The 18,902-nt window shown below is 47.3% G+C and overlaps 1 protein-coding gene across 2 annotated transcripts; it reads left to right on the forward strand.

Annotated features, from left to right (window-relative positions):
- The first annotated feature begins 2,078 nt into the window (after positions 1 to 2,078).
- Positions 2,079 to 18,835, forward strand: CFAP20 (cilia and flagella associated protein 20). Of its 2 annotated transcripts, XM_075118303.1 has the most exons (6): positions 2,081 to 2,305; positions 13,714 to 13,793; positions 15,041 to 15,152; positions 15,968 to 16,156; positions 17,439 to 17,549; positions 18,340 to 18,835. In XM_075118303.1, the coding sequence occupies exons 1-6, from the start codon at positions 2,222 to 2,224 to the stop codon at positions 18,343 to 18,345; spliced, it is 582 nt and encodes a 193-aa protein (XP_074974404.1). In that variant the 5' UTR covers positions 2,081 to 2,221; the 3' UTR covers positions 18,346 to 18,835. The 2 variants fall into 2 exon arrangements, with proteins under 2 accessions (XP_048672543.1, XP_074974404.1); XM_048816586.2 differs by lacking the exon at positions 18,340 to 18,835 and having other exon boundaries at positions 2,079 to 2,305; positions 17,439 to 17,558.
- The last annotated feature ends 67 nt before the right edge of the window (positions 18,836 to 18,902 follow it).

Here is an 18,902-nt window from a genome sequence, read left to right on the forward strand (position 1 = left end):
AATCCCTCCTGGCCAGAGGCAAAGTCCTTTTACCTGTAAAGGGTTAAGAAGTTCAGGTAACCAGGCTGGCACCTGACCCAGAATGACCAATGAGGGGACAAGATACTTTCAAATCTGGAGAGGGGGGAAAGGCTTTTATCTGTCTGTGTGATACCTTTGCCGGGAACAGATCAAGGATACAAGCCCTCCAACTCCTGTAAAGTTAGTAAGTAATCTAGCTAGACAATGCATTAGGTTTTCTTTGTTTTGGCTTGTGAAATTTGCTGTGCTGGAGGAAATATGTATTCCTGGTTTTGTGTCTTTTTGTAATTTAAGGTTTTGCCTAGAGGAATTCTCTATGTTTTGAATCTGACTGCCTGTAAGATTATCTTCTTCCATTCTGCTCTTACAGAGTTGTTCTCTTATCTTTTTTGTTCTTCTAATAAAGCTCTGTTTTTTAAGAATCTGACTGGGTTTTTTGGATCTTAAAAATCCAAGGCTGGTCTGTGCTCATTTTGTTTATTCTCAAGCCTCCCCAGGAAAGGGGGTATAAGGGTTTGGGGGAATATTTTGGGGAAATAGGACTCCAAGTGGTCCTTTTCCTGTTCTTTGTCTAAATCACTTGGTGGTGGCAGCATACTGTTCAAGGACAAGGCAGAATTTGTGCCTTGGGAAAGCTTTTAACCTAAGCTGGTAAAAATAAGCTTAGGGGGTCTTTCATGTGGGTCCCCACATCTGTACCCTAGAGTTCAGAGTGGGGAGGGAACCCTGACAATGGATTGCACCCTCAGCAAGTTTGCAGATGACACTAAGATGGGGGGGAGAGGTAGATACACTGGGGGGTAGGGATAGGGTTCAGAGTGACCTAGGCAAAATGGTGGATTGGGCCAAAAGAAATCTGATGAGGTTCAACAAGGATGAGTGCAGAGTCCTGCACTTAGGATGGAAGAATCCCATGCACCGCTACAGACTAGGGACCGAATGGCTCGGCAGCTGTTCTGCAGAAAAAGACCTAGGGGTGACAGTGGTCGAGAAGCTGGATATGGGTCAGCAATGTGCCCTTGTTGCCAAGAAGGCCAATGTTATTTTGGGCTGTATAAGTGGGGGCATTGCCAGCAGATCGAAGGATGTGATCGTTCCCCTCCATTCGGCATTGGTGAGGCCTCATCTGGAGTACTGTGTCCAGTTTTGGGCCCCACACTACAAGAAGGATTTGGAGAAATTGGAGGGAGTCCAGCGAAGGGCAACAAAACTGATTAAGGTGCTGAAACACATGAGTTATGAGGAGAGGCTGAGGGAGCTGGGATTGTTTAGTCTGCGGAAGAGAAGAATGAGGGGGGATTTGATAGCAGCTTTCAACCACCTGAAGGGGGGGTTCCGAAGAGGGTGGCTCTAGACTGCTCTCAGTGGTGGCAGACGACAGAACGAGGAGCCATGGTCTCCAGTTGCAGTGCGGGAGGTTTAGGTTGGATATTAGGAAAAGCTTTTTCACGAGGAGGGTGGCGAAGCGCTGGAATGGGTTATCCAGGGAGGTGGTGGAATCTCCTTCCTTAAAAAGGAGGACTTGGGGCACCTTAGAGACTAACCGATTTATTTGAGCCTAAGCTTTCGTGAGCTACTCAGCTCACGAAAGCTCAGGCTCAAATAAATCGGTTAGTCTCTAAGGTGCCCCAAATCCTCCTTTTCTTTTTGCGAATACAGACTAACAGGGCTGCTACTCTGAAACCTCTCCTTCCTGAGAGGTTTTTAAGGCCCGGCTTGACAAAGCCCGGGCTGGGATGACTGAATTGGGGATTGGGCCTGCTCTGGGCAGGGGGTGGGACTAGACAGCGCCTGAGGTCCCGAGACTCTAGGGTTCCGCCCCCTCCCCCGCTCTGCCTGAGGGGCGGGGCACCCCGGCGTGCGGCGGTTACCATAGCAACACGCGCACGCCGACAACACACGGCCCCTCCGCGAGGCGGAGGAGTAGTAGTTCCGGCTGCAGGGGAAAGTAGTTCCTTGGTGACGGTGCGCGACCCGACGGAAGGGGGCTGAACCAAGCGGCGCGGAGCCAATCACGGGGAACATTGTGAGGCGCGGAAGAATCTCATGCAGGCTCCTCCCCTTCCTGGGGGGGGGGTAGGTGACCCAACCTCTCCCTCCGCGCGGCGAGCGAGTGGCCTGGGCTCGGCGGCGGCGAGGAGCGGAGGGAGCCGGGCCGGGCCGGGCCGGCCGCGAGACCCTTCCCCTCCCCGGCGGCGGGATGTTCAAGAACACGTTCCAGAGCGGCTTCCTCTCCGTGCTCTACAGCATCGGCAGCAAGCCCCTGCAGATCTGGGACAAGAAGGTGCCGGCCCTGGGGGGGCCCGAGGGGGGGGATCGGGGCCGGGCCCCTGCAGATCTGGGACAAGAAGGTGCCGGCGCGGGGGGGCCCGAGGGGGGGATCGGGGCCGGGCCCCTGCAGATCTGGGACAAGAAGGTGCCGGCGCTGGGGGGGCCCGAGGGGGGGATCGGGGCCGGGCCCTTGCAGATCTGGGACAAGAAGGTGCCGGCGCTGGGGGGGCCCGAGGGGGGGATCGGGGCCGGGCCCTTGCAGATCTGGGACAAGAAGGTGCCGGCGCTGGGGGGGCCCGAGGGGGGGATCGGGGCCGGGCCCCTGCAGATCTGGGACAAGAAGGTGCCGGCCCTGGGGGGGCCCGAGGGGGGGATCGGGGCCGGGCCCCTGCAGATCTGGGACAAGAAGGTGCCGGCGCGGGGGGGCCCGAGGGGGGGATCGGGGCCGGTCCCCTGCAGATCTGGGACAAGAAGGTGCCGGCCCTGGGGGGGCCCGAGGGGGGGATCGGGGCCGGGCCCCTGCAGATCTGGGACAAGAAGGTGCCGGCCCTGGGGGGGCCCGAGGGGGGGATCGGGGCCGGGCCCCTGCAGATCTGGGACAAGAAGGTGCCGGGCCCGGGGGGGGATCGGGGCCGGGCCCCTGCAGATCTGGGACAAGAAGGTGCCGGCCCTGGGGGGGGCCGAGGGGGGGATCGGGGCCGGGCCCCTGCAGATCTGGGACTAGAAGGTGCCGGCCCCTGGGGAGGCCCGAGGGGGGGGGGATCGGGGCCGGTCCCCTGCAGATCTGGGACTAGAAGGTGCCGGCCCCTGGGGAGGCCGGGGGGGGGGATCGGGGCCGGTCCCCTGCAGATCTGGGACTAGAAGGTGCCAGCCCCTGGGGAGGCCCGGGGGGGGGGGGATCGGAGCTGGGCCCCTGCAGATCTGGGACAGGAAGGTACCGGCAGGCTGGGGCATGGTGGAGCTGGGTGGGAGGGAGGCGCCCCGGGCTCTTCCAACGCCCCCGTGCCTGGCACCACTTCCCCGGGGCGGTGGCAGCAAGAAGCCGCTCGTGGCTCTGATTTTGGGGCGGGGGGGCGGGCTGCGGTCTCTGGGACACGTGGGTTGCGCGGGGGCACGGACTCCTCCCCTGGGTCTTAGGGGCCTCAGTGCCGTGTCTGTGCCTGGTCAGATCCTGAGAGGTGGGTAATCTGCTGTCCCTATGGCAACCAGCTGCCTGGCAACCTGCATCCCAGGTCTGGCCATCACTGGTTGCTTGGCAGGTCTATGCGGGGGGCGGCGGGGGGCCTCTTCTGCTCTGGGACAGTTCCTGGAGGAGTGAGCCCATTCCTGACAAGCTACCCTCCAAATGCAGTATGTCCTCATGCATGGGGCAGGGTGCACCAGGATAGGCCAGGGCTATCGTCTCCTGGGGAAAGGCACAGTCACAAAATGATCTTTCTTTGGGTCTCAGTCAGGAAACTTGTGAGCTCCTGCTGTCTTGTAGGCAATGCATGTTACTTGTCCTTTGGCATAGTGACTGGAGCTGGCTGTGCAGCATTCAAATACCATTGCTTGAAAGTCTTTCTCTTTCAATAATATAGTATTGTAACCTTCTAATTTGCAGAGCCACTTCTGCAAAAGCTAGCCAACTTTTGTTCCATCCATGAAGCTACTTCACAGCTTGTCGTTTACAGGTGTCATGGAGACTGCTGCCTATAAGTAATAAGGAAAGCATCTGATTTTCAGTTTTAATTGATAAGAAACTTCCCCCCCATACCCGCCCCCCACAAGTCCTTCCCCAAAAAGAAATCAGGGGTTTATCTGGAATAACCCCCAAAATGGTTACTTGTATCTAAAGGATTGCCTGCACAGAGCAGTAATGCAGACTGTGATTGTTTGATTTCTAAAGCTCGCTACAGTGTGGAACATTAATTGGTCCATGCTGACCCTGCTGGTCCACACTAACGGTTCCGTAGGGCACTTTAAAATAGTATTACGTTAAAGCGCACTAGAGAGGATTACGAAGAGTTTACTCATTACCGTATACAGATGCCCCCCGGTTACGCAAGACCTGACTTATGCAAATTTGCACTTATGGAAAAAGTTCCGTAAGCTAGAAATAGGAGTTGTGGGGTTTTTTTTTTTCTCCGTAACGTTCGGGTATACGTTTCAGACTTATGCAAAATTCGAGTTACGCAAGGCTTTCCGGAACTGAACAATTGCATAAGTTGGGGAGCATCTGTATGCAAAGAGGGAGCCCAGGAACCCTGCCCCACATATGCAGTTTTGGGGCATCTATGTACAACTGAAAAATTCCTAAAAACAAACACTGGAAAATAGAAGCCCTAATGATAAGCAGCAGCATACAGTGTTCTGAAATATAAGAAACAGTCCTTGGAACTTCTACCAGTTTTGATTCTTAATGCAGAGATCTTGTCCTTGTCCCAAGAGTGATTGTGTGTTAATAAGGCAGCGTCTCGTCTTCGAAATACCTAGTTTAGTGTCTGCAGTTTTCTCTTTGACTCATACTGCACTTTGAGGTCCTCAAGAAGAAAAATTTCCCTCCGCACACTATACAGTATGAAGTAGTCAGTGTAAAATCTAGTTAATTTTAGAAAATGAAATACAAATAAGTATCCGTTTCTACCCCTGCCCCCAAATCTCCTTGCCAAATGTTGTGGTCTGAAAATAGCATGTTTCTATTTTTAAAAGTTTAATTATTTCACTATGGTTAGCACCCCATGTTTGTGGATGTCTTTTGAATAGCAACTGAAAAACTAAAGTGACTGTAAGCAATATTCTGTCATGGTCAAAGTAAACAACCTGGGGAAAAATAGGTAACTCTTTTTTTTGCTCTGTCAGTTAGTCATCTTGGGTGTTACTTGGAGCAGTAGGATGTCAGCCAAAGATGCTTTTGTTTTGTTTATGTTCCTTTTAAAAGTGGCCTGCAAAGGGCAGTTAAAAATGGTGTTGCACCGCTCCCCCTCCCCCCCCACTTTAGGATGTGTAAAGAAGTCTTAAAAATTAAGACACTTTCTTACATAGAAATGGCAAGAATGTCAGCTTTGGTTTTGCTGCAATGCTTTTTAGGCCTCTCGGATGTCTGTCAGCTCTTGCAGGTGTTGAACCTTTAACAGAGACATTCCTTTCCCCCAGAGTACTCATTAGTCACTGATGATCTGCAAAAACCAACCCCAAAATAAGTTAGAAACAGTCTGACTAAATCTCCCCCCCCCCCCAAATTACTTTAGTATTCAGTCTCTTGTGACATCATAATCTCACTAGTTGTCCATTCATAAGACCTGAAATTCTAATGTAACTTAGCAGGCAGGAAAACATCTGTTATTTATAAAAAACATTTCAGGCCTTCTCTGTACATCACAGAGCAGCTCAAAAAGAGGGTTGGGTTGGGGGCTGGCAAGAGCCCTTCTTTTTTCTTTTTGGAGGTGCCCATTAAATTGGAGGTGTGTTTTGTTACAGGGATCCCTTGTGCTGCTTCAGGGATGTGGGCTAAATATATTAAATAAAACAAGGCCTATTTGTGGTCTGAATGAGAGCCCCGTGGTGCTTTCCTAGTATACTACAGTGGACTGCGTTGCAAACCCCTGTGAGGGCGAAGAAATGTTGTTGTTTTTTTAAACGCTATTCGGCCAACATCCAGGTGTAAGAAATGCTAGCTTTATAAGGCCTCAGTCATGCAGCTTCTTGCATGTGAGAAGATTGCTGTGCCTGCATGGAGCCTCATTGGAGTTAATAGCAGCAGCCTGTTTGCAAGCAGTTAGTTGCAGGATCAGGGCCAAAATAAACAACAGATCTAGAGGAAGGCTGAGCCAGTGGATGAAGTGCTGTTCTAAGAGAAATACTTGTGCCCATAGGGATGAGGTTTGTAAGCCGTTCTTTTTTCTTTTGTAATGGTCTCATTAAAATGTAAGGGCTCCCAAGTCCTGCATCTTGGCAGGAAGTTAGACATTCACTAGATGACCCTTGAGGACCCTTCTAACCCTATGGTTCTATGATTCTAAGACTTTGTCTACACTACTGGGGTAAGTCAACATCAGTTGCGCTACTCCAGCTACGTCAATAATGTAGCTGGAGTTGACGTATCTTAGGTCGACTTACTGTGCTGTCTACACCGCGCTGCGTCGACGGGAGACGCTCTCCAGTCGACTTACCTTACTCCTCTTGTACCGGAGTCGACTAGAGAACGGTCGATTTAGTGGGTCTTCAGTTTTGGGCCCCACACTACAAGAAGGATGTAGAAAAATTGGAAAATGTCCAGCGGAGGGCAACAAAAATGATTAGGGGACTGGAACACATGACTATTGAGGAGAGGCTGAGGGAACTGGGGATGTTTAGTCTGCGGAAGAGAAGAACGAGGGGGGATTTGATAGCTGCTTTCAACTACCTGAAAGGGGGTTCCAAAGAGGATGGATCTAGACTGTTCTCAGTGGTAGCAGATGACAGAACGAGGAGTAATGTTCTCAAGTTGCAGTGGGGGAGGTTTAGGTTGGATATTAGGAAAAACTTTTTTACTAGGAGGGTGGTGAAACACTGGAATGCGTTACCTAGGGAGGTGGTGGAATCTCCTTCCTTAGAAGTTTTTAAGGTCAGACTTGACAAAGCCCTAGCTGGGATGATTTAGTTGGGGACTGGTCCTGCAGGGGGTTGGACTAGATGACCTCATGAGGTCCCTTCCAACCCTGATATTCTATGATTCTATGACCCCCAGTGTAGACATGGCCTAAGTGAGTGACAGCACTGGTTAGAGATGGACAGTCTGGGTGGGAATTGTGAAAATGCTCTTACATTGCCTGCTGACCTATTGTTCTCCTGAGTGCTGGGCCACTCAGATACTTATCTGTCATGGTGAAGTGCGCTGAACTCTGGGCCAGCTCATTGTGATGGGGCGGTCAATGTCCATTGGGAACTAGACTAAAGTTGAGACATGCCTCTCAACTGTGGCACCCTGCACAGCTGAACCTCAGTTTCCATCTTACAACTACTCTTAAAATGCTCTTTTAATAATCTATTTTTAAAAGTAAATGGGTTTGTCACTCTTTCACCTGCACTCTTACTCTGCTTATAGTTGGGGTCTTCTGAGATTTTTAGCATTTCCTGAAGATCTGGGTTCACTTGTAATATGTCAAGAGCTAGTAGTCTTGTTAGGCATTGTCTGTTAAGGAAACTGGCACTAATGTACCTGTGTTGATGTAATCACTGGTAACATAAGGTAAGCTGCCCTGGTGTAAACCCTACTAAGTGCTGGTACAGATTATCTACATCAAGGATCTGTGCTGGTGTAACTATACTGATGTAGTTACATCTATGCCAATTTTCTTAATGTAGATGGGGGTGGGGGGAGAGGGCAAAGTCTTTCTAAATATCTTGGAAGCTGTCATAAATGTAAAGGGAAGGGTAACCACCCTTCTGTATACAGTGCTATACAGTGGCCAGAGGCAACATGCTATTACCTGTAAAGGGTTAAGAAGCTCAGCTAACCTGGCTGGCACCTGACCCAAAGGACCAATAAGGGGACAAGATACTTTCAAATCTTGGGGGAAGGAAGGTTTTCTTTGTGCTCTTTGTTTATGTGGTTGTTCTCTCTTGGGACTGAGAGAGGCCAGACAGAAATCCATCTTGTCCACCCATCCTAATCCAAGTCTCCAATATTGCAACCAGTAGAGGTAAACCAGGCAAGGCGGATTAGTTTATCTTTTGTTTTATGTGAATTTTCCCTGTGTTAAGAGGGAGATTTATTCCTGTTTTCTGTAACTTTAAGGTTTTGCCCAGAAAGGGATCCTCTGTGTTTTGAATCTGAATACTCTGTAAAGTATTTTCCATCCTGATTTTACAGAGGTGATTTTTACCTTTTTCTTTCTTTCTGTCTTTCTGTCTATAAATAAATAAATTTTTTGATTGATTGATTGATTAAAAAAAATCCTTCTTTTAAGAACCTGACTGATTTTTCCATTGTTCCAAGATCCAGGGGTTTGGGTCTTTGATGATTTTCTAACCTATTAGTTAGGATATTATTTTCAAGCCTCCCCAGGAAAGGGTGTGTGTAGGGCTTGGGGGGATATTTTGGGGAGGAAGACTTCTGCAAGTGGGCTCTTTCCCTGTTCTTTGTTTAAAACACTTGGTGGTGGCAGCGTACGGTTCAAGGACAAGGCAAAGTTTGTACCTTGGGGAAGTTTTTAACCTAAGCTGGTAAGAATAAGCTTAGGGGGTCTTTCATGCGGGTCCCCACATCTGTACCCTAGAGTTCAGAGTGGGGAAGGAACCCTGACTTCACTTTACGTAGAAGAACGTGGACACTGGAAACCTTTCCTTGATTATGCTGTGTGAACAGTGTGGCTTTCAACTCTCCTTATGAGTTAGTTTTCATTCCTTCTCTTTTACTCTCTCTCCCTCCCTCCCCCCCCTCATGGGCTGCAGTTAGTCTCTGGGCAGGTGGTTTGGCAATGAGGGCAGCTCTTTCACTCATCTGCTCTGTACTTAGCATCATGCTCACAGACTTTGCTTCTGGAGTCCAAAGTGGATTATGCCACTGAAAATTGAAGTGGACATCCTTCGCTCTTTAAGGTAGAGGAAGAGCTAGTGCCTATCCCAACACCATCCTGCCAGAACAGCCACCAGAGCCCCCTAAATGCAGAATGTGTTTTCTAGCTCTTTTAGACTTTTTTGTGCAGAGCAGATCAGTCATCAGATCACTTACTCAGCGAGTGCATCTCCTGCCATTTCAGAGTCATCCGGGCCTTTCTGGGAGACCTGTTTTGCAAGGCACTGTCACTATCTCCATTTTAACACTTAGTTAATCAGACCCTCTCTTCATTCCTGAGCCCTTGGCTCTCTGATCTCAGGGGAACTCATTGCAAGCTGTTCTGCTACAGTGGATAGAAACTGTTCAACGGAACTTATCAAATGGATTGATTCTCTGAATGATTTCTCCAAGCACGGAACTACTGAGACTTTCCTTGAACTGAAAGATTAAAGATTAAAAGTTAGAGCAACTTCAGATGCTGTTCTCTAGCAATGGAGTGTATTGCCAGTATCACCTGAATACCAAATAACTCTTGGAATCTGACCACAGAATACAAATAGCTGTTACTTGCGTGGTTTCCCTGACCAGTGTGGAAGGGACCATTTTCTGGAACCACATTAGAAAACCCTGCTATACCCATGTATGGGTGGACTATAGCACAGTCAGACTAGCATGACTCTCAAGGGGGAGGAGAATCCACGCCTACAGCGGTCAGGGAAATGATGCTAGCAACAGCAGAGTTTAAACACAGCTGTTGCTAGCATGGTTCCAGCCGCAGAAATGACCTACCCATGTCTGCACTAATGCTGGACAGCAATAAAATACTTGTTGGCACCTCTAGAGGTCTCCCTCAGCCTATTTAATTCACTAGTCACCACTTGGACTGAACTTGAATTCTTCTATCAAGAGTTGAGTTAATCTTACATTTCTCCAATCTTCTAGTTACACTGATCTAAGGTGTTACTAATAACAATGGTAGGTAAAAAATATGTCCATACAAAACTGATTTTTTTTTTTAAAGATGGTTGCGTCCTTTGAAGTCCAGCCATTTTTGAGTGTGTGAATAAGAATTTGATTGTCTTTAGTGTGCAGGCAGGTTAATAATTAGTAAATTAGTGTAACTCAGACTAGGATTATCCATTTATATGGATGATAATATCCATAGTTGCATAAAATAGGACTTGATAGGATTTTTTTCCCCCTCTACTTCCAAAAAAGTCATCTTTGGGATGTGACAATGTATAGAAAATGTTAGCTCAAAATTAGTTTTTCTGGAAGTGTAATTTCTGAGCATTCAAAGTTGCAACAAAACCCCCTTCACTTTAACTGCACTGGTCATTGCTGAGCATCTGCTGTAATCTATAGTTATAAACATTCTCTTTCCACGACATCAAGAGATCCCTCGCTGAGCAATGCTGCTGTAATCAGTATTAACTGCTATCAGGATGTCAGCCTCTGGGGTAGTGAACTGCATGGGGTGGGGTGTTAAGTAATGGTATCCAGAGCCTTTTAGCTGTCTTCTCCTTGGAGCGTCAAATTAGCTCTGGTTGATAACCTAGTTCTGATGAATCTTTAGAGGCCTTTGTGAAACAAGCTGGTTGTCCCCACACTTCCCCCAGTTTCTAGGGAAGGATCGGGGCTCAATGTCTGAGTGCCAATAGAGTCCTTTGGAAAGGGGTTGTGTGTGTGTTTTATGCTGCTTTCTCTGTGTACCCCACTTTGGTTTTGATAGCTAATCAACTCATCTACTACCCTAACAAACTGTTGTTGTTTTTGTAGACTAGTCTACTTCATCTCTAAATGTTGGCATCCCAAATTCTTTGTAATTCTTTATATTCTGCCCTTGGATGCATGTCATGACTATGCTCTCTGCCCTGCTTGGCTGTCTCATCCATGCTTTCTCTGTTGTCCTGCCTATCTTATATCTTTCCTCTTGTCTCCTCATCCTGCTCCTAGGAAAGTTTTGTGAGAAGAAACACGTTCCCTCTGTGATCATTCAATGTGTCTCTTGCGTTTGGAGAGAGAAACTGGCTTTCATGGACCATGACTAGTCAATTTCACATTGCACTAAATTGACCTGGTGGCAGAAGGAAAAGAACACTAAGGAAAACTGAACCGTCCCTATTTCTCCTTTTCATCGCGAAGAAATCTTGGCCTGCCAGTGGTACAGTCCTGGGATTACCAATGGTTAAGCCCCTTCATTTTCAGTTTAAACAAATTAAAAAAAAAAAATCAAAAAAATCCCAGGTTTTACAAAAAGTAGTATTTTTTTCTCTGATTTTTCACTCTACTTTTGTATCCTTCAAATATATAAAAAATAACTTGTTTTGTTAGGAAACTAAAATACATTGCATGAGATGTGTATTACGATAATATATTAGCCTGTGTGTATATGCAAAGCTGCCTGGTGAAGTAAAGCTCTGTATTTGTTGTGAAGATACACACAATAAGCAAACAGGCACGCAGGCAAGCTCTGAAGTGCATGTGCATCTGAAGGTACTGATGCATCTCATGCCCACCACGTACATGTTTCAGCTACATGCAGTACTGTAGGAGACTGGGTCTTGGAAAAGACTCCTTAAAAAGATTGCTGCGAGCCTATGCTATGCAGGACTTTGGGAAATTACACTGAAGGACTTCACATAACACAGTGAGTGTTTATAAATATTTTTAAATATTGGGCCCAATTATTAAATGGTAATATAGTTCTAAGTCTACAGCAGCAAACTGTTTATTCAAACAAGTTTTATTGGAGATTGAAGGGATATTGTTTTCTTAAACTCAGAAGTGACATTGTATTTTGAGTTCTGTTTTAGTTCTGCAGCCAACCACATTGAATTCTGTTAATCAAAGCATTCATCTACTGAATACTTTTCTCCCCGGTCCTTCTGTCCGTCAAACTAAACCCTGATATTTACCAAGAACAATTTTTAATATTTTTTGCACCAATTTTTCAGCTGTTTTTGTTGTTGTGCTAATAAACACTGATAAATTCCCAGGAAAAATGAAATAAAATCAAAACCAAAAACGAAGGGGCCTACCAATGGTGAAAGCTGTAATGTAGCCTGAGAGCAGGTATTCTTATCTAACCTGGCTAACAGTGTTACTTTCCCTAATATATAGAACCCCACATTAGTCTTCTAATGGGATGATTCCAGTTGCAGGTGACACAAACATCAAATAATCTTAACATTGCCATGTTAGTTTCTTTTACACAGACCTATAAATAAATGGGAGATGTATTTGGCGCAGAAGAGGCATAGGATTGGAGAACAGGAATACGCTGCTATCCCTAGAGGAGTCTTTCTCTGGCAGCTTAACATCTTTATCTGTGATGGCTCGGAATGGGATTAAAAATATGGTCTGTCAATCCATGCTAGCATTCCTACCATTACCAGCATCCATTTCAGGTGATCTGAATAGAGACATCCTTAAAGACCACAGAGAGGTGGGCTCCTTATTTCTCTCTTTTGGCAAACACACACATTATTATCCACTGTAGGTCCATCTAGAGCAACTGACTAAGCAGTTTGAAGATGAATTGCTGGTTTTGTAAATCGTTTTATTACATACGACTGGACTCCTCCCATTAGATGGTTAATGTGGTTCTGTATTTTAGCAGCAGAGTGGTGTGATATAAGTTGAATCATGGATTCACACGGTTGCAATGTGCTGATTCCGCACAAGGTGATTTCATTAGCAAAGTGCCTTTAAATGCAGATCTCGATTTTTTTTTTTTTTTTTATTAAATGTGGAACGAGCTGTTTTGTTAAAAAATGAAGTCAAACCCAGAGATTCAGCATAAGTTGGTTGCTGAGAAGAGCAAGTGTGAGTTACTATGCTGATTCCTATTCTGGCCTTCCTGCATTGTGCAGGGACCTGGCTGTGACTGACTTTACTGGATCATTGGAGATCTCATATCAGCTCTAATTCATGGCTTTTTTTTTTCCCCCCTCTAGCCTTACTCCATTATTAGTCAGAGAGAGAGTAGTCTGAATTGGGTTATGAGGCCTCTGAGGGTCTCAGCCCATTGAACTCAGTGCTGCCAGCCATGAGTCTGTCTCAAATCCTTGTGAGGGGTCTGGGCATCCACTGGGGGGAGTTCCCTCTAGCTTCTCCTGCCCAATTCGCCCCACACCCAGGGCCCAGCATAGCTGGTAACTCATTCACCTGCAGCAGGTGATGTCCTGCAAGGGCAGCTAATGGCTCTTGTCTCAGACCTTCCCAGAGGCATTGAACAGCGCGTGACAAGCACCTTGCATGTGACCTCAGTGGTGAGCATTATTAGTGTGACTTTAAACAGGCTTTCTTCATCCGTTGCTGCTGTTTGCCTGACCATGCCAGGCTACAGTGTCCTGCCCTAGCAATGGGCAGTAGCGCACAGGAGGTAAAAGTCCTGTAAGTGGAGAGGGTATGCTGGGTGTGGATGCACTGGCCTGCAGGAGTCACGGATTAAGGAGGGAAGAAATTGACCTGGGCTTCCTGTACCTTTTGCTACAACCTCTCGCTCCTTTCCCTGGTTTGGTTTAACTTAGTACTTGTCTGGCTTGAGCATTCTTTGGGCCTTCATATACTAGACTTAAATGCATCCGAATGACTCAGCATGCATTTTGCTGTGTACTGTTTGTCAAGGTACTGTTTCTGGCCTCTGATGTCAGCATTTGGAGATGACATTGGACCTTGCAGACTCTCAGTAAAGGTGTTTGCTGGCAGCGTGTCCTGTAGTGGGATGACGGAAGGTGTCCATCTGATTTCTTCATGTAACTGCCGAGAGAAGTTCTTGTGGGATGTCTTTCTAGCGTGCTCTTCTGGGCTGGGAGATCTCCCCTGCACTTCAGGAATGGCAGTTGTCTTTCATCTCTCCCGTGGCTAACAAACTGTTTCACTTTCTCTTGTTCTAGGTGCGGAATGGCCATATCAAAAGAATCACTGATAACGATATCCAGTCACTGGTGCTGGAGATTGAAGGAACAAATGTCAGGTAGAGTAAGAGACCATTCTTTATCCTAACATGCTATGGAGCGTTAGCACTTCAAACAGAAGAATGATCGTGGTGCCGCTTCAGTCATCTTCTCTTTCCCAAAGGCTATTCATCTCTTTTTTCCCCTGAGCTTATTGGTGAGATTTTTCTAAATCAAGTGGCCCATTCTGTAGCACCGTTGTGGCACGGCCCATTCAAGCTCTGTTTTTATTCCAAGACATTTTGGTTTTTGCTGGAGTTTTTAAAATGCTTATAGAGCTCTGGATGCAAATTGAGCTCTGACTGCCAGTGATGTCTCCCCTCTCTCATCAAGTCCTAGTAATAGCCAGGTGTTTTCTTTTTCTCCTTATATAACTTGTGTTTTTTATAAGAGACAATTTGGGGCATTGTAGCCCATAGGTTATCTAGTGCCAGGGGAGAGCTGAATTGTAGCAAAAGCAATGCACCGTCTCTTGCATCTGATTGTCCTAAGACCCAATTGTTCCCTCAGTTAAAGACTTGAGGATGAGTGAAGCATCGTAGTAGCAGTAGGAAGCTAAAATATAAGAGGCTTTTGTTTACAAGACACATGGATTTTAGAGCTTGTCAGACCTTTGGCCCGAAGTTGTGGGGTTGTCTGGCCTCTAATGCTTTCTTAAACACATGTAGTGCTTGGGAGTTACTGCTCTTTTGTTCTGAGGGTGCTGTCTGCTTAGATCAAGGGCTGAGGGAGGGTCTAGTGCTGTGTGCTTGAAGTGGGAACAGGAAGATCTCATGATAACCTGGAAGTCTTCTATTAACCTGGTGGGGAAGGAAGAGTGTATTTGAACTGAATGGTGGTTTTGTCCTAGTCCCCCCCACCCTCCAGTATTTTCCCCATTGGAGTGGAACAGTCCACCTTTTCACTGAGGCCCCCGCTGGGCCGATCTGCCTGGCTAGGTGTGTTCGGGTAATCTGATTGGCTGACCATCCCTTAGTACCCCATATGATCAAAGTGTAGCATACTGGTGCACCATGTGGAATTGCGAAGGGTGTCAGCGGAGCATAGCGCATCCATGCAAGGTAGTAACCAGAAGAGTGTCTCTAAGTGACCTGCAATTTTGTGTACTCCTTAGACCTGGAAAGCTTAAATCTAGCAGAAGGGCTTCCTGGCTAATTCCTTCTTGTATGTGGATCTGTTTCAGAATGTGCTCTATTGATATATCTGCCATGTACCAGGCAGACTGAGATAAGGAGCTAGAAATATTAAGTGTCTCTCTCCCTCCCAGTACCACGTACATCACCTGCCCTGCTGACCCAAAGAAGACACTGGGCATCAAACTGCCCTTCCTGGTGATGATCATTAAGAACCTAAAGAAATACTTCACCTTTGAAGTGCAGGTGAGTGGGGTAACATGCAGAGCTGCCTCAGTAGGGGTTAGAGGGGGGAGTATCTCCCCAGCCCCCAATAACTGCTGGGTATAAAGAGAGTGGGAGCTGACTGTCTCGAGACTCATGACTCCATCACCATAATATCTGAGCACTTTGTAGAAACTAATGAATCTCTTCTTAGCACCCCTGTGAGATAGAAAAATATTATCCCCGTTTGACATTGGCCCTAGTTAGCGGTGGCCTAGTGGACAGAACATAGGACTGGGACTCAGGAGACCTGGGTTCTATTCCTGGCTCCCCCACTAGTCTCCTGGGTGACTGTGGGGAAGTCATTTCCCCCTCTGTGCCTCAGTTTCCCAATCTGTAAAATGGGGATATTGATCCTGACCTCCTTTATGAAGTACTTTGAGATCTGCAGATGAAAAGCATATAGAGGAGCTAGGTATTATTAGTATGGTGATGAAGTGACTTGTCTAAGGTGACACAGGTAGTCTGTGGCAGAGCAAGATCTCCTAGTCCAGTGCATCAACCACAAGATCTTCCCTTTTTTTTTCCCCTTCAGCCCCTTAGTATCAAGCCCTCTCTACCATTGCAGCCTGTCTTATGGCCATGAGAGAATGTAGTGACCATGTTTGAAACCCAGGTTTTCATGCTGCATCTAGGCACTGACTTCTAAATATTCTAGCTGTAAAGTGGAGGGGAAAGTCCTGTTCTACTGCACCTCCTGGAGTCTGACTCTGGGTTGGAGATGACCTGTCCTGAGTGAACTCAGCCTGTCAAGGAGATACAGAAGTCAGCAGAACTGTCTTTTTCCTCTGCATCAGGTGTTGGATGATAAGAATGTGCGCAGGCGCTTCCGGGCAAGTAACTACCAGAGCACAACCCGGGTGAAGCCCTTCATCTGCACCATGCCCATGCGGCTGGATGACGGCTGGAACCAGATTCAGTTCAACCTGTCCGATTTCACACGCCGCGCCTATGGCACGAACTACATCGAGACCCTGAGGGTCCAGGTATGAGCTAGGCCAAACGGCCCAGCTGCTGCCAGGGAGCCTACTTCTCAGAGGTCGGGGCTCCCCGCCCTCCATAGCCGTAGAAATCATGCCCTGCAGTCTCCCTTCTTGCTAGCCAGGAGATTGGGCTGCTGGAGTCCAAGCAGAACAGGAGCCTGGACTCCACCCTGTTTGACTTCTTAGCCAGTTACCTGTCTTAACTGTGCACCGTTAGAGGGGAGCAGCACTGGTGCTCGTGACCTCATGTATTAGTGATGGGTGACTATATTGGGGTTCAGCACTGCCCCACCCTTAATTCAGCTGCTTCTCAGATGATGGAACTAGCTGCATCTATGGTCTCTTCTCACCAGCCTTCAGCTACGTGAGGAAGCTTGGGAGATGCTTTCTCTGGGGTGAGGTGGTATTTAAGTCTATTTGGGATGCCAGGCACACATCTGCCAGTGGGATGGAAGCCCTTATTCTCATTCCTATGTAGGGAAATCTTAAGGAGGGGCAGAATTGCCATTCTCACCAACAGCGAGGGCTCTGATAAAGAAAGGAGCAGTAGAGAGCAGAGATGGGGGTAATTGTGAGGAACCTTGTATCATCTGGCAGCCAGTGCAGAGCTGATTCTGTGGAGTCTCCAGTGCTCTGCCTAGATCTCTTTAGCCAGCTCTCAGACATGTGCCATCTACTGAATGTGTTCCTGAAGAATGAAAGGTGCTAATATAGGACAGAACAAGAACCAGCTCTGCTTCCATCTCCGAGCCTGTACCAATCACATGAGCAGAGGTACTGGAAATTCTGAAAGATGTTCCGGTCATTATATATGGCCCAGTTAGACACTGCTTCCCAGGCTCTCGCCCTCCCTAAACAGCTACCTTGCTGTTTATCATGACCCCTTTTCAGTCCGTTTTCAGCCCAGTACTTGAGATTTCATGAGACACTGGGACATCCAGCTATAAAAACCAAGGGCATGATGGGTGGCTAGGACACTTCAGAAGAGGGTGGAGGAGGAGCTGCTACCTTTTAAAGCCGCTAGGAAGAAAGATGGGGGAATAGGATACCTCCAGGAAGACTTGACTAGGCCTCTGGGGCAGTCAGCAGATCAGCATAATGCCTGCAGCACTGATCGCCAAAGTGGATTTTCTGGATCTGGGATTCTTAGATGATGGGAGAGTTCTGTAATCGACGAGTGAGGACAGGGTGTGTTGTGAGCCAAACCACTGACAAGCTGAAGGGGAGAAGTATAAAGAGAGGATGTTAAAGATGCAGCCAATTCTCTCCGTCTTTCCATCATCAGATCCATGCGAACTGTCGCATCCGGAGGGTGTATTTTTCTGACAGACTCTACTCTGAGGATGAGCTTCCAGCAGAGTTCAAGCTGTACCTCCCTGTTCAGAACAAGGCCAAGGTGAGCTAGCCTGATGAGGGAGAAGTGAGGAAGCAGCAGCTAGGGCCATCACAAAAATCTCTCTCCTTTGTCTCGCATTTCCGCCTCCTTCCTGATGTTTTAGCAATAAGAGGCCTCCACATGATATTTGTATCAGAAAAGCATTTTCCCTTTGCTCACAGTAGGGAAGATGCCCTTGCCACTTAAGCCAATCACTGGCTCCCGGCTATTAAAATCACTAGCAATATCTCAAGTTGTTTATTGATTGGCAGTCTTCCCCAGGAAGCAGAGCACATAGGGAGACTCAGTTCCCTTCCCCACCCCTAGAAGGAGGCCTTCCAAATTTGGTGGGGAAGGGAGTGTGTGAGATGGTAGATGATGGAACAAGGAATAATGGTCTCAAGTTGCAGTGGGGGAGGTCTAGGTTGGATATCGGGAAACGCTATTTCACTAGGAGGGTGGTGAAGCACTGGAATGCGTTACCTAGGGAGGTGGTGGAATCTCCTTCCTTAAAGGCTTTTAAGGTCAGACTTGACAAAGCCCTAGCTGGGATGATTTAGTTCTCAAGGGAGTGCATCTTCTCTCCCCACCCCAAGGAGACTGATGTTTGTTTTGGGCTAGGTCAAGGGCTGGGTTAACAATCATATGCTGCAAAGGTCATGGCAATAGCATGTGGCCAGAAATGAAGATCGTTTAAGGCTGCCAATGGAGCATTCCCTTCTGTACAATTACACGCAGCACGGGGGCACGTTGGAATAGCAGTGTCAGGTGCTAATTGCTTAATAATCCTGTCCCCTTTGTGCCCCCTCAGCAATAAACTGCACTGGAAAGAAACATGAGGAACGCGCCATGGCTCGGTATGAACATGAAGGCAGGTGGAGGAGAATGTCCTAATGAAACACAATTAGCTAAATGCACTCTGCATAGGGTAATTATTGAATAATTTGGTATCCCTTTCCTGGGCAGGACACAACTAACCATGTAATAATACAGTACTGGAATTGCATTGTACGTCCATAGGTAGCACAGAATCAGAGTATTTATCTGGCTGTTCCTAAAAGCAGAGTCTAAACACTGCGAATGACGCAGTACCTAATCTTTGCCTCACTTGGGGGAATTACCAAGAAAATGAGAGTAGCGTGTCTGAAGAGAGGATCTGGTGTGGAATTACAGGGTTAAGTGTGCCCTCTCAAAGATACCAATGTGTTTTTCCTTTCCTGGTTTTCCATCTTTATTTTATATGTGCTCTAAATATGGATGTAATACTCATATTTTGAAAGTTATTAAACATTTGATTCTGTTTGTAAGTGTGTCCAGGCATCTCACTCCTTTGATGGTGCTCTTTCACTCACAGATGGTTGGACTTAAAAAGCT

The sequence above is a fragment of the Caretta caretta genome, chromosome 12 (assembly GCF_965140235.1).
Source record: "Caretta caretta isolate rCarCar2 chromosome 12, rCarCar1.hap1, whole genome shotgun sequence".
NCBI classification, from domain to species: domain Eukaryota; kingdom Metazoa; phylum Chordata; order Testudines; family Cheloniidae; genus Caretta; species Caretta caretta.

Excerpts from the sequence above, each read along its gene's own strand:
- CFAP20 (XM_048816586.2), top strand. The coding sequence starts at position 2,222 with ATGTTCAAGAACACGTTCCAGAGCGGCTTCCTCTCCGTGCTCTACAGC. Across the intron at positions 15,153-15,967 it reads ACTTCACCTTTGAAGTGCAG|GTGTTGGATGATAAGAATGT; the intron begins GTGAGTGGGGTA and ends CCTCTGCATCAG. Across the intron at positions 16,157-17,438 it reads TCGAGACCCTGAGGGTCCAG|ATCCATGCGAACTGTCGCAT; the intron begins GTATGAGCTAGG and ends TTCCATCATCAG.